Source organism: Temnothorax nylanderi, unplaced genomic scaffold (genome assembly GCF_030848795.1).
Source record: "Temnothorax nylanderi isolate EJ_2023f unplaced genomic scaffold, tnyl_v1.0 TNYL_tig0018_pilon, whole genome shotgun sequence".
NCBI classification, from domain to species: domain Eukaryota; kingdom Metazoa; phylum Arthropoda; class Insecta; order Hymenoptera; family Formicidae; genus Temnothorax; species Temnothorax nylanderi.
This window is the reverse complement of record NW_027249080.1, coordinates 1,949,907-1,964,100: the sequence shown is the minus strand read 5'-3', so window position 1 is coordinate 1,964,100 and position 14,194 is coordinate 1,949,907. Positions and strand designations below refer to the sequence as shown.

Below are 14,194 nucleotides of genomic sequence, written 5' to 3'. Positions count from 1 at the left end.
CCACTCGCGGCAGGGGGAATCAACGTACGTATACATACGTTAACGGGCGGAGCTCGTCGCTCGTCACGCGTACATTTTATTCCGACGCGCATCACGCGCGACCACATATCATTAACGACGCGCAAAGCAAAGCGTTCCGAACTTCTAGGCGTCGACAAGTTTTTGAAATTTTCAATTTTCAACGCGCTTGAAAGTATCCTGCCTAACTTGACGCGAATCATCTCGCTGCGAAAGTTGTGATGTAAGGGTCAAAAGCGATTTAATCGCTTTAGCATACAAAAAATATATTTTCAATGGAAAAGAAATATATCCCAAGATATATAAAAAACAAGTAACATTCTTTTATATTAAATTAAGCCGAGAAAAGAGGATTGCTGCTCGTCGTGCCGCGTTTCGTTTTTCTTAACCATTCGTATTCCGGAAGTGACGAACGGCGCCATCTGTCACACCCCTCCCCCCGCAGCAATACGTGATACGCAGTGATACGGGAGAAACAATTAACCTTTAACTCTCGCACGCCTCGGCGGCTCGGCCTCGCACGGTGTGCTTATCCGAGCCGAACGTGCACGGTTGACGAGTTTACGTCGTGGTCGTCGGCAGATCGGCGCGAACGTGTCCCTCGCGAGCGCGTTGAGAAGCGCGTCCGGTAGTCCGGTCGTCTGTCACGTGCGCGGAGCGACGCGTGGTTTTCAGGTTAGGGATCACTCGTTCGCCGTGCGCCCGCGATCTTCCGCTGGAGTCGCGCGACCCGCCGCCCGCGTGATCTCGCGTTCCGTCGATCGGACGAGGAAGCGCGTCGCGGGCCGCGGGCCGCGCGAAATACCGTCGGCGCCGCGAGACGAGCATTTCTCGCGCTCCCGCGAGCCGGACTTGAGCCGGCGAGAGGTGAGAGGTCCCGCTCGCGCGATATTCTCATTCTCCTGCGAGCTGCGAGCGTTCAGGCGCGCACTTGACTCGCGCGTGCCGTACTGCCGTGTGCCGTGTCGCGTCGGCGCTGCCGACTTCCGGCGGAGACAAGCCCATGTGGACGGCACGGCGGATGCCACGATCCGCGATCAGATCAGTCCGTGATCAAGCGTGATTCTCGGCGCGCCCGTGTCCGCACGTTTTCGCACGTCGCAGATCTTTCCGCTCTCCCCCCGGTTGCCCCCTCGTCGCGCCATCCGGACTCCGTCTCATCGCCATGGCGGACCTGGACGATTTTTTCGCCAAGAAAGACCGGAAGAAGGCCAAGGGCAAGAAATTCACCACGACCGACGAGGTCGCCAAGAAACTGGAGGAAACGGGCAAGCGGCCCGTCGAGAAGCCCAAGCCGAAGGAGAAGCCGACGAATCCCGAGGGCGAGGAGTCCCAGCACACCGAGGTAAGCCGAGAACGGGGACGACGGATCGGGGACGGCGGGCGTTTCACGCGTTTTCATCGCGGAATTCCGGAACCTCGTGTCCGCGCTACGGCGCTGCCATGTTTGATTCTTCGCGAAGGGGGAACGGTCGCGTGGAGTGGCCGACGGCGACGACGCGGGACGTTCCTCGGACGTCCTGGGGCGCCTTACGTAATCCCCGGACCCGTAATCCCCGCCCGCGCGCGTCGCGGCAGCTGTTTCGCGTGCACGTGTTCTTCGGATCTTCCTCCCCCTCTCCCCCCCTCCTCCCCTCCCCCTCTCTTTCCACCCGAAGAGAGAGGATAGGATAGTGATTGTTCGCGAAAGCTCTCGGCGGAGAGCAGCATATGCGACGTGACAATTAGCTGAGTACCTTTTCTCGCGGCTACTCCAACCTGTCATTCTCACAAATTGCAATTGCGTTACGAGCTGCGAAGCATTTTATCGTGAGCCACGAATGTACCGTCGTGCACGACTGCGCGAGAGTCACAAAGGACTTGGGTGGATTATGACAATGATAATTGTGAAGATAAATTAGAAAAAGCGACATGAATATGTCACGAGGGTATTTTGTTTTTAGGACGAAGACGAGTGGAAGGAGTTCGAGGAGGAGAAGAAAGACTACAGTGGTTTGAAAATAGGACACTTAACGGTAAACGACAGCGTTGACGCAGAATCAGACGGAGAGGGTGGTGCCTTCGAAATCGGTTCGGACGGAGAGATCGTTGAGGGCGGCACAAAGCACACGGGACCATGGAAAAAGCGGGAAGTGGTGCCGCAGGAAGCGCCCGCCGAGGTGGTGGAACCGACCCCGCCCGCCCCAGCACCTGCTGCCTCCTCGACTGGCAGTAGTTACAAAGCACCACACTTACGAAATCAAACTACGTTCGCTAGTCCGCGACCACGAGGAAGAAATATCGCGCCCGATATAAATAGCGAGGAATACTTCCCTACCCTGAACTCTAAGCCCCCCCAGCCAAATAATGGCAGCGGTCCATGGGGCACCAGACGGTAAGACGTAACCAAAGTCTTGGTAATAATGTTCCCTTGGTTGCGGTACGAGATATTCAATTTCACGCGGATAAGGAGACAATTACGTCACTTGGAGCGATATTACTGTAAAAAAAATCTGTATTAAAATTAATATAAAATTCTAGGAAGTTTTTATGCATATACCGTATATGAAATTTCAAATACGAAGTTGAAATTTGAAGGAGTGGTATTTCGAAAATAAAAGTATCGAGCAGTAATATTACTATGCTCATCTGTTTACAAATTCATATACCTGTAAATGAATTTTGATCTTTAAGCATATTTAAATTAAGAAACAGGTTTTCTAATTTTCATGAACATTGACCTGAGAATTGTCTCAAGACTAAATAAATTTTAAGTACATAAGTGTTGTAATTTTACTATGTTGGAATATTATTATCAATATACATAGTGGTTATTACGGGACAAATCTGTAGAAATATCATAGAAACAAGTGTCACGAAAGTGTCATACAGTGCATTAATTGTATGGTCTTGATTCTGAGAATTTCGAGACCTGTTTCTTAATTTACATATACTTAAAGGTCAAAATTGCTTTACAAGTATCTGATTTTTCAAACAGATGCACATAGTAATATTAATGCTCGTTACTTTTATTTTCGAAATACCACTTTTTTAATTTTCAATACCTTATTTGAAATTTCATTTACGGTATCTACATAAAAACTTCTTACATTTGTGTACTTATTTTAATACAGATTTTTTAAATATTCAATATTTTTAACAATATTTTAATATATTGTTAAAAATATTGAATACTAGCTGGTTACCCGGGCTTCGCCCGGAAGTCGTTTTTCTTCAAACGACTTCATTTGTGTTTCAATATTTTTAATAAAAAAAATGCCTTTATCAGGCAATGGCTTATCAGGCAATTGCAAAGAATCCTTTATATTTATTTGCAAAGAATCCTTTATATCCTCGAAAAATTAGTTGAATTTTTGAACCGGTTTAAAAAAAAATAAATTATTATCGAAAAATAATACACATCGTGGCAATTAAACCCATCCTCGAAAAATTAATAAAATTTTTAAATCGGTTTTAACTAAATCGATACTATCTACATTTCCGTAAAGGTATTGTGAAAAATATCGTATGTGTACCACGGAGAGAAAGCTTTTTTCAGACTCGTGCAGTGATTGCCGCCCGAGCCGAAGGTTACACACACTTGTCTGAAAAATGTAACTTTTTCCCCTAGGTGCACAATATACTATTTATTTTTATAACTGAAAAATAATGTATTTATTAAATATAATTATTTAATAAATACATTCATTATTTTTCAGTTATGAAAATAAAAATATATTGAATCTTTACGTACACGAGTACACCAAATTTATTTTGCACACACTTTTTATACGTTAGAAACATTGAAAATCTACACATAAAAAAGAAAATCGCGTATCGTTTAACGATCATCAGATAATATATATATATATATGTATTTATTTTGTCCCGCTTGACGTGATATATATATATATATATATATATATATATATATATATAAGCAAAAACACGTCAAGCGGGACAAAATAAATACAAAATTTTGGGTCATGACTCCGATTTTGTCACTGAATTTTCTACACGTTTTATGCCCGTATCAGACTACGGATTGGGATTGAGATTGGATTGAAATTTGACCAATTAGAGCAAAGTTCACTAAACTTGAAGTTAGTTTTCTTTATTCTGATTGATTAAATTTCAATCTAATCTCAATCCCAATCCGTAGTCTGATACGGGCTTTATGCAACCAAAAAACGAACGTCAATTTTTTTTAGATTTTTAAAACCAGTATTTTCAAAGTTATTAAAGATCGAAAATTGCACCAAATCGCTGAAATTTGGACAAAAATCGCTGAAATTTGGACAAACACTCTCATTAAAATATCAATATCTCCGGTTTTATGCTACTTACAGATTTCGGCATGGGCTCATTTTGAAGCTCTCGAACGTCGCTTCAATTTCGTGTAATTGAATTTTAACAAGAAAAATTTTGGTTAATTGTTATAAACAATTAAATTTTTAAAGGTGATTTTTCATAACTTACCACCACTGTAAAATGTTGAAAAAAATACGAGTTTGTTCGTTAGTTAATTCTCTACAAAACTGGTAAGTTTCAGAATGGAGAACAAATGGACACTATTCGAAAAAAAAAAAAAAAACAAGTAACCACGCTGCTGTCCTAGCGCGCTCATAAAACTTGCGTGCAGGAAAGGAATCGTGTTCGGGATTGAACAGGGTAATTCAACAACACCTCGACAAGTATTTGAGAAAACCAAATAAGTATTTTATTTAGAAACATCATCAACATCGACGTGGAATTTTCAATCCCGAACACAATTCCTTTCCTGCACGCAAGTTTTATGAGCGCGCCAGGACAGCAGCGTGGTTACTTGTTTTTTTTTTTCGAATAGTGTCCATTCGTTCTCCATTCTGAAACTTACCAGTTTTGTGGAGAATTAACTAACGAACAAACTCATATTTTTTTCAACATGGTACAGTGGTGGTAAGTTATGAAAAATCACCTTTGAAAATTTAATTGTTTATAACAATTAACCAAAATTTTTCTTGTTAAAATTCAATTACATAAAATTGAAGCGACGTTCGAGAGCTTCAAAATGAGCCCATGCCGAAGTCTGTAAGTAGCATAAAACCGGAGATATTGATATTTTAATGAGAGTTTGTCCAATTTTCAGCGATTTGGTACAATTTTCGATCTTCAATAACTTTGAAAATACCGTTTTTAAAAATCTAAAAAAAATACAGCGTTTTTATTTGGAAGTATAGAACGTATTAAAAAATTATTATCCAGTATTTCAAACATCATCTTTCGAAGGTGTCTCGCTTGACCACTTCGCGGCGCAGATGCCTGCGTTCTCACACTTTGTCTTATAACAGTTGATCTTATTGAAATTTAATAGGACACATAACATTGAATATTAAAAACCCGTTTAAGATTTTTTGGGCTACGGAAGGTAATAATACATATTTTCGATTGCAAATGAGAACATTTGTATATGAATTTATTTGTAGCAAACAAAGCATTGAAAATACAATACGACTTTGGATTTTAATTGCGGCGAACTGATAAATACGATGCACTTGAAATTGAATATTACGATATGCGTAATCTTTCTTTACAACAATTATCTTTTGAAATTGCAAAGCGCGAATGAAAACAAGAATTCATATATGAATTTAATTTCAAAAGACAATTGTTGTAAAGAAAGATTACGCATATCGTAATATTCAATTTCAAGTGCATCGTATTTATCAGTTCGCCGCAATTAAAATCCAAAGTCGTATTGTATTTTCAATGCTTTGTTTGCTACAAATAAATTCATATACAAATGTTCTCATTTGCAATCGAAAATATGTATTATTACCTTCCGTATTCCAAAAAATCTTAAACGGGTTTTTAATTTCAATGTTGTGTGTATTAAATTTCATATCAGTGATTAAAATTCATGTTCGTGTATGAATTTAGCTATACAAATGCAAGCATTTTTATTTTAGATACCCAGTTTGTAAATTTCATTTACCGTGGTATTGTAAATGTGTTGTAAATTTAATATCTTTTTTAACAGTGTACCCAAGTGTAATGGCGGTGGTTTTAATTACAGGCGGCGAGAGGAAGGAGCGTTTGAGGAAGTTCGCAACCGAGGTGGCAGTAGATCGTACAACGTGCCAGATTCGCAAGCTCAAACACCCAAGCTCTCCCTTGGCAACAAGTACGGCGCCCTTTCGCAAGATCAGAGCTGAAAACGCCTTTTTCGACGGAATCAAACCTGCAATCAATATCACATCGTCGCCCCTCTCCGCTTCGTGGCCCAACCTCGCCGAGAAAATCTATTTTCTAGACTAGGATGCAGTGTATATTATAGAATGTGTATGCACACGTACACACGCCCCGACTTGATAAAATTCCGGGGATGCTAATTCCGGTTCTCTCGTCGGCGATTCCGAAATGATCGTGGGACGGATCGTCGATCCTATAGGTATTTGCACACACACACGTGCGCTCATGGACCTTGTAACTCGAAATGAATATCGTGCATGTGCGCAAGCTTATTTTCATACCGTATAGACAACGTGGTTGGAAATCGATTTTTATATATTTCATTTTGTAATCAGCATAGGGTGTAGTATGCTGCTTCCAGGAAAGCGTCAGGACGATGGAAGAATGGATTCTGACGCTTGAATCCTCAAAAACCGGTGGACCGGAACGCGACGTTATTACCGCGAGTAATGCGTTATCGTTACGCGGATTATAGTCTAAAGAAAAAGTATCGTTCGTTAAGGTATTTTACGTGGTATTCGCACTTTCTTTTTTTTACGGTGCTACTTTTAATTTAGCGTGCATAATTACTGCCACGATCGATGCCTTCTCATTGAGTATTATCGATGTAAATAGGACTGATCACGTTGACACGTCCGAACACGATAAGCTTCGAGATCGGCACGACAACGTCGAGATCGAAATTCACGCGATTAATGTGAGCGGCTCTGTATGAGAGCTATCCTCGAATAACATCTTCGAAGGATCGCGGGATGCTTCTTTTGGACCCTCTTTCTCTCTCTCTCTCTTTCTCTTTTTCTCCACTTTCGAGGGAGAGTGTCGCTTCGCTCAAAATGGCAACGTGCGTCAACGAACGAAAATTTCTAGATAAATTAATTAAGGTATATATATATATGTATATTATTAATCGAATTTTTCGCGGGGCTGGGCTTTGGAACGGCGCGGAAACGGTGAGTTTCGAGAGAACGACGACAAAGTAACACGAACGCAACTTTTTGAGTGAGAGTAACGAGGGGCAAAATAGTTAATTAAAAGCGTGAAACACAAGCTACCGTGTCGCGGTGGGGTTGTGCACAAAATAGGAGGGAGAAAGACATACGCATACACACGTGTTAAACATAAAACGGAAATTCTATGTACGCCTTTGTTGACGATTGTATAATTCCTCTTTTTGTTGATATAAAGAGTTTCTTTCCCAAGATGAAGAACACGCGGCGAATAAATATCGAATCCGTTTCTTGGGGAACGGTTTCTCTCGTTGGCGGATCCTCCTCGGCGGGGTGACGCGTGTTATTTACGAAACACGAGGAGGAGAGAGAATGCCATACGGAAACGGTAGATAATAATAAGAATTCTTGTATAGCGTGTGATAAAATGTGATTATTTATAAATAAATTTCTTAGGATAACTCGTACACGTACTGCCTCCGAGCATTTTTTTTTAATTTGCCGTACCGTACATCGTCGATCAACCGATTCTCGAAGCGAGGAGAAGCGCAACGCTCGATTACCCGCGTGCGCGAGTGATCAGTGATCTGGCCGATCGTCGGAAGCACGTCGGCCGCGGATGAACATCGCGTTCTATAACGCCAGGAGAAGTTTAACTTGAGCACGCGGCGGAAGCGCGCAACACCGGTGCCTCTTGGAGACAGTTTCGAATTGATTTTGATCGCCGCGGCAACGCGGACTAGCCTGCCCTTTGTTACAGAATAATTGAGATACAATAATTTTATCGCTACTGTTACATGAGAGCGAGCGATAGAATGACAGGAAGTGAGAGTGCGCGAAAGTGTGGGATGCGAGCGTACGTGACGTATTTAATAAAACTCAATCACCGAGATACCTTTATGCCAGTTTCTTTCGCTCCTTCATTTGCAAAATCCCATTTTATATGTCTGTCGGCTAATTCTTTCGATTTGAAGATTTGGAAGAATAGATAATTATGTTAATATAGGAACGATTGTTGTATCACAAATATATGAAACTAATTATATATATAAATTATTTTTATTTATTGTAATTGGTTCGGAAGAGACGTGGAGTTGCTTCCTTAAAAATATAGCTTCAAATAATTGCGCCGCTATGCGTGCGATACAAAACAGCCTTGTATAAGTCATTCATTGTTTTCTGCGTCGTCACTTTTCCTGAATTCACGAGAATTAACGCAGGAGAGACCGCTCGCCATAAGTAATAGCACCCTCGATCGAATATTCAAAGAACATCGTTGGGGCTCGACGCGTCGTTGTCGCTGCAAAGAGACAAAAGCCGCCGGCAATGATTTATTGCACCTCCTTTCGGTGATCGTAGGACGCGTCGCGGACATACTTCTCGCAATACTTCAGCCCGTGACTTCCGTTGTTGGTGTAAGACGCGTACATGGTACTGTCCAGCAGGGAAGATTTGTATCTCGGCAGAAAGTATATCCAGGCTTTCGTCGACTCGCCGACCTAAGAAAGGAGTAGGTTCGTCAGAAGAAAAATTATAGATGCCTGTTGCATTCGATAAAGCGTTAAACCTCGGTATATGCACATGCGTAAATCCATCGAATTACCTCCTCGAAAGGTTTTCCAGGTTTGAGCGCGGCCTCCGGCGCTAACAAAACCTCTTCTTCCGTTCGCTCGTAGAACTTGGGATGTTCCTCCAACTCGTCCAATTTTTTCATCATGTTGGAATCCATATCGTATATCTCTCCGAGCACGTACTGTTTAAAACAAGTTGTTTAAGAAAATTTTACTACGATTGACATAGCGTGACGAATAAAGGTCTTTTAAGTCGGAATTAAAATCGCAAGCGTAAATAAAAAAAAAATTGAAAAGTGGAAGATTTATGAGATTAACTCGATTTAAAATTCAAAATTAACATAGATTCAATTGTTCAAGGAGCTCCTTTTTTCAACTCACGTGGCCAGTACCGGCTTTCCTCAGCAAGAACGGAATGTTATACTTCGTGGCGATGACCAAGGGATACCGGGCCGTCGTCCTGCCGAGACCTAGGAACTTGGCGTAGCCGTTCGCGGTGTCCTTGATCAAGCCGTGATTCGGCTCGCCTCGCTTCAACGTGCCGTACACGAACACGCGGTGGAGCGGGCTCTTGAACAGGTTTTCGTACATTTTCGAAAATCGCGGGAGGTAACCAGGTTACACGTGACTTCCGGCCGACGGCATCGCGAGCCGGAGAATTGCCGAATTCGCGCGAGTGATTACGTCAATCGATCGATCCAGAGATCGTCGAGATAACGAGGCTGAATTTTACGTTCTGGAACGCGGTACCGTGGAATGTTGCAGCGAAAGATGATTTCGGGAGAGTTTTTTCACGGAGTACTTGTATCTTTCGAACTTCGAACCCGCACTCGGAGAACGCGCGAGATTCTCTCGAGTCGCGGCCCGTCAGACAGTCCGCGAGAAAAAAAAATAACGAAGAACTTGACAGCACGCAATGACGCAATAACGCATGAGCGCACAATAATGCATAGGCACACATGGGCACACAATAATCAGCTGATGCGGACGATAGAATATGTCGTCGTTAGATGTCGGTACTGTCGATGGGCGCGATTATTTAGAATTACTTTTATCTCTGTCATGTAAAATGCAAATTGATTCCTAATAACGTAATATCCATAAAGTAAATATAAAGCGTGGGTGGGATCGGGACCTCACCCCCTTATTATATACGCATGCTACGTTGGTATCTGATTAAAAAAAAAAAGATTTGAAATTCAGCTGTACAGATGTCCGCACGAGATACGAACAACTGTAATTCTATATATACGATCTTATTCCTCACATTTTAATTTTATTATCAACTTATCTATCACTCTTATTTACACGTGAATGTCGAACAGACGCGAAAGTAGCGAATGGATCACAATTTTAGTAACTTGACAGAGGGATGGTTGAGTTCTAAAGAATTTACGTAAAACAATTTAATATGAATTCACGAGACAGAATTTTCAACGTGAAATATGAAACATACGACAATTTACGACGTATCGTATTTCGTTAATGAAGGCGTCGTCGATGCGGCTCGCTCGTTACCTCGTCTGAGAAGTCCACGTCCGAATTCTTCCTCGGCGAGGAGGAATAAAGGGAGTCCAGTTCGATAATGGCGATGTTAACGAGCACGGTAACGGCGGCGACGTGCAACAACATTTCCACGAAGTGCAACGACCGAAAGTGACAATGCGGCCGGGGCTCACTCTCGGATACCCTCGGATGCAGAGGGTATCGCGCGCTGGGCAGGGCGAGATAAGATAAGATTTTCATCCAATAAGATCTCCGAATGGCATCGTTACCGATCGCGCCACCCCGCGCGGCAGCGAGTCCAATTGGAAAACCATGAATCGGAAATCTAAATGCGGAGACCCTAAGGAAAAAGAAAAGAATTTCTAAAATTTTAATTATTTTTGTTCATTTCTGCTAATTATAAGCCCCGGTCAACGCCAGCAGGCTATATATATATATATATATATAGGCTGAATGAAATTACATTCTTATTTATGCCTAACACAAATCTTTCCCATACTAATCCCCGATAAATAGACGTTTCGTCAGTGATGCGCCGCTTCGCGCATATCCTCGCTTAAAAGAATTAATATAAATAAAAATAAATGTTTTTGCGTAAAATTGAATAGCCAATTGAATAAAAAAGGAAAGCAGTGATTTTTTCAAGTTTTATCCAGAAGTGTTAAAAATAGGAGAGTGTGTTAAAAACGAAATGTGAAAGACACAGGAAATCTGAGAGAATAATCAACTGAGGAAAATTGTAACCGTACGCTGATTTTGCTCCGCAAGATTTCGCTTTCCACCGAATCCTTAAAGTCTTTAAAGTCCGCGTCTCGTATCGTCTGATTGCTTTGTCGTCTGCGACACAAAAGTTCTTGAAATGTTGTCCAATCTTGGTTCTTTTTGATATCTTTACCCTGATCACAGGAAGAGGAAGCTCGCAACGATAAAAGCCTCCTTGATATATCGATAGTGCATACGATAAAGAATACCTCCAAAAATACATGTAGCAACCCTCTGCTGCAATCGCTTAATAGCATATAGTTTTGATAATGCAGACACGATACCAAATTCTTCACAGTCTTATTCGTCAATCGATTAACTAGATGTAAATACGTAATTTGCAGCGATAATTCATATTCAACAGAAATCAGTTGATACATATATATGACATAATGAAAACTTACAACTTAAACTCAAATGTTGCAAATTCAAATTTCCACTAATCACCACAGAGCCATTTATCGCTATAGTTTCTTTTGTAAATGGATGATCGACATCGCTGTTCGAGGGCCTTCTCGAGGTCTAGGAATATACATTTAATATATTTACACTTTTCAATATATCACAGAGAAACAATAATCAAAATGTTATTAGAAATAAATACTTGAATGGAATTGTCCGATATCGCCGGTGAATTAGATTGGATTCTCATCTTTGACGAACTATCTCGACTCGCTGCATTTTGGGAATGATTATAAAACGAATTTTAAAATAATTTGGAAAGCTCTAAACATACTTCTTTTATTATAATTTAGAAGCAAATTCTGACGCTGCCATATTTCACTTTCCTTCGACCGCTCCGTGATGAGAGTTTCTCGGGTAACTCGCCTATCCAGCTATAATAATGATTATTTGTTTATTAATAGGCAAAGTAACATCATGGCGAGATAATCTATCAACCTTGCTCTCCAGCTCGATAAATCTGCGACGTCGAAGGCCGACGATTTCTTCGTGAGTCAAAGTAGACCTATCGCGTCATATTATTAAAAATAGCGGTCTAAATTGAGAAAATTGTCTAATTTAATCGCTACTACTGTCAAAGATACATAGAAAGTTCCTGGATTATCAATGAAGCGCCGTCGTCCTGTATCTCGTTTCCGGTTAACACCACGCTCTGCAGAGATCTACGAATAGCATCAGCAAACGTTATATATTTTCATTAAAACTCCTTTTGCGCAGGGAGGGATTAACATATCTCTACAGATTAGAATTCTGAAAAATGTTTGGCAACTACATAACCGATTGGTTCGAAGCATCGCGGCGATATACTCGGCACCGATGTCTGTAATGTCGTTGTCCGCCACGTTAAGAGCGATCAATTTTGGATTGTTTGGCGGGTCCCGATACCTCAACTCGTTTGCGATCTTTTGTATACCGTTGTCGGATAACTTACACATCCTCAGCGACAGATAGCGTAAACTGGAAGACGCAATTTTTTTATGTCTAATTAGGCGTTTGCCGCGAGAAATGGGATTATATTGAATTGGCGATGCACTTTCTGGTCGGTGCGCAGAGCAGGTAATAATTCTCCTGCACATTCGGATTGTCATCTAGATTCAGATCGTCCAGACATTCGAATTCCGTCAGCATTTGTGCTATCTGCAGGATACCGTAGGCATTTATCTGACAACTGGGTAATCTGAGAGAACGTAATTATCAGTTGTCGCAATGTGCTTCGAATCACGCGGCTTTTTAAATTTTGTCTCACTTGAGCACCGTGACGGTGTTATATTTCTGCAGCGTAGTGTTCAATGCATCGAGAATACAAATCGACACTTCCTGTCGTGCAACGTGAAAAATGATACGAGCACATAAACGCGAATGTCACATCTAAGTTGATGACTGGTGAATATTAGTGTAATTTTCATGGCTTATCTTTACATTCCAGTTTCTGCACATTTTCCATCTTTTTAGGGTTTTCAAAAGAAACGTAAAAGATAGGGATATCTTCCTCTGATTTGACCCTAAATGAACCGTGAATATCAAAACATGACAAAACATTCAGGAACATTTGGAATACTTACTTTTCTGGCTCAATCTTCGCGTATTGCTCCATGTCATCTCTCACCTACAAAAACGTAAATGTTTATACAATAAAAATTAATTATACATACAGATCTACGGTATGATAGTATTTATAAAAATTTACTACAAAACTAGGTGACGGTTCTACGTTATATTCCTCGCAGCGCGTCAGAAACTCCGTAATAAAATTTTCTTGAGAAGTCCCTCCCGAGTGATCTATTGATGCAACAAATAATCATAATGTACCATTTATTTCGATAATTCTACATCTCGATTCTTCCCCTAACTCTTTATAATTTTTATAATAAAAATATTAACCATTTATCCAGGATGCTCGATCTCTCATCGGTGCAGCGTGTTTGCTCCTTCTGCTTGTCATGTTTAACCTTTTAACATTATTTGATTCCTCTGCGACGACTGCGACAAAAGAGAAACAAATGACAAAAAGCGTTCAATGCACAATACATCCTAAATGTAATATCTAGGGAGCATTATGACGAAATTCGATTTTTAATAGCGAAAAATCAAATCGATTTTACTGCGTACAAAGAGTTATATATTTTGAATTAACTACAGATTTTTTAAGAATATAAAAATCCTTGATTTTCAATATTTCGTCTTGCGATCGAGGCAAGTCCCTTTTAGACACATCACATATTCGCCGGACCCTGGCGCCGTAGGCGCCCCCCTCATTGCGAACGACGTGTAATCTGATGCTCGGGAAATATAGGGGTGACTAACCCCCTATGAAACCACGCGTAACTCAAAAGAGGGGAAAGGGGGAGAAGCCTTCGGGAAAAGTATCGAACGAACGGCCGCGCGGGCCGGTGCGTGGTTGCGCAATAGAAGGCAGCGAGGATCGAGTCGCGCGATAAAGACTGGCCGTCGGGCTTTCGAGGGATTAAAGTCTGTAATTACAGGCGCTGCGGGGGGACGTTCACCAAAATGATTTGTGTCGGGGGTCCTAACGGCGCCGCAAACGACGGTCGTGTAACCCCGGGCTCGATCGATGACACATCTCGACGGAAAGCGGACAGTCGCGCGTTAAGTCGATGCTGCGCGCGAGATTCTTGACCAACGAGACAAAATTATGATCATAAATCTTTATGGGAAAATAGAGAGAAGATTGTCGAGGGATATACGATCGAAAAATTT

At 41.5% G+C, this 14,194-nt stretch overlaps 2 protein-coding genes across 2 annotated transcripts; one reads left to right on the top strand and one right to left on the bottom strand.

Annotated features, from left to right (window-relative positions):
• The first annotated feature begins 30 nt into the window (after positions 1-30).
• Positions 31-8,067, top strand: LOC139768874 (protein CDV3 homolog). Its single transcript, XM_071699516.1, has 3 exons — positions 31-1,363; positions 1,962-2,392; positions 6,053-8,067. Exons 1-3 carry the CDS (start codon positions 1,184-1,186, stop codon positions 6,189-6,191), a joined length of 750 nt encoding a protein of 249 aa, XP_071555617.1. The 5' UTR covers positions 31-1,183; the 3' UTR covers positions 6,192-8,067.
• Positions 8,068-8,215: 148 nt separating this feature from the next.
• LOC139768872 (uncharacterized) lies at positions 8,216-13,443 on the bottom strand. Its single transcript, XM_071699514.1, has 7 exons — positions 13,358-13,443; positions 13,164-13,255; positions 13,039-13,082; positions 10,265-10,592; positions 9,128-9,316; positions 8,779-8,928; positions 8,216-8,674 (listed from the first exon to the last, which is right to left on the bottom strand). The coding sequence occupies exons 1-7, from the start codon at positions 13,416-13,418 to the stop codon at positions 8,507-8,509; spliced, it is 1,032 nt and encodes a 343-aa protein (XP_071555615.1). The 5' UTR covers positions 13,419-13,443; the 3' UTR covers positions 8,216-8,506.
• Positions 13,444-14,194: the final 751 nt, after the last annotated feature.

Excerpts from the sequence above, each read along its gene's own strand:
- LOC139768874 (XM_071699516.1), top strand. The coding sequence starts at position 1,184 with ATGGCGGACCTGGACGATTTTTTCGCCAAGAAAGACCGGAAGAAGGCC. Across the intron at positions 1,364-1,961 it reads AGGAGTCCCAGCACACCGAG|GACGAAGACGAGTGGAAGGA; the intron begins GTAAGCCGAGAA and ends TTTTGTTTTTAG. Across the intron at positions 2,393-6,052 it reads GGTCCATGGGGCACCAGACG|GCGGCGAGAGGAAGGAGCGT; the intron begins GTAAGACGTAAC and ends TTTTAATTACAG.
- LOC139768872 (XM_071699514.1), bottom strand. The coding sequence starts at position 13,418 with ATGACAAGCAGAAGGAGCAAACACGCTGCACCGATGAGAGATCGAGCA. Across the intron at positions 13,256-13,357 it reads TCGAGCATCCTGGATAAATG|ATCACTCGGGAGGGACTTCT; the intron begins GTTAATATTTTT and ends TTGCATCAATAG. Across the intron at positions 13,083-13,163 it reads AACCGTCACCTAGTTTTGTA|GTGAGAGATGACATGGAGCA; the intron begins GTAAATTTTTAT and ends ACGTTTTTGTAG.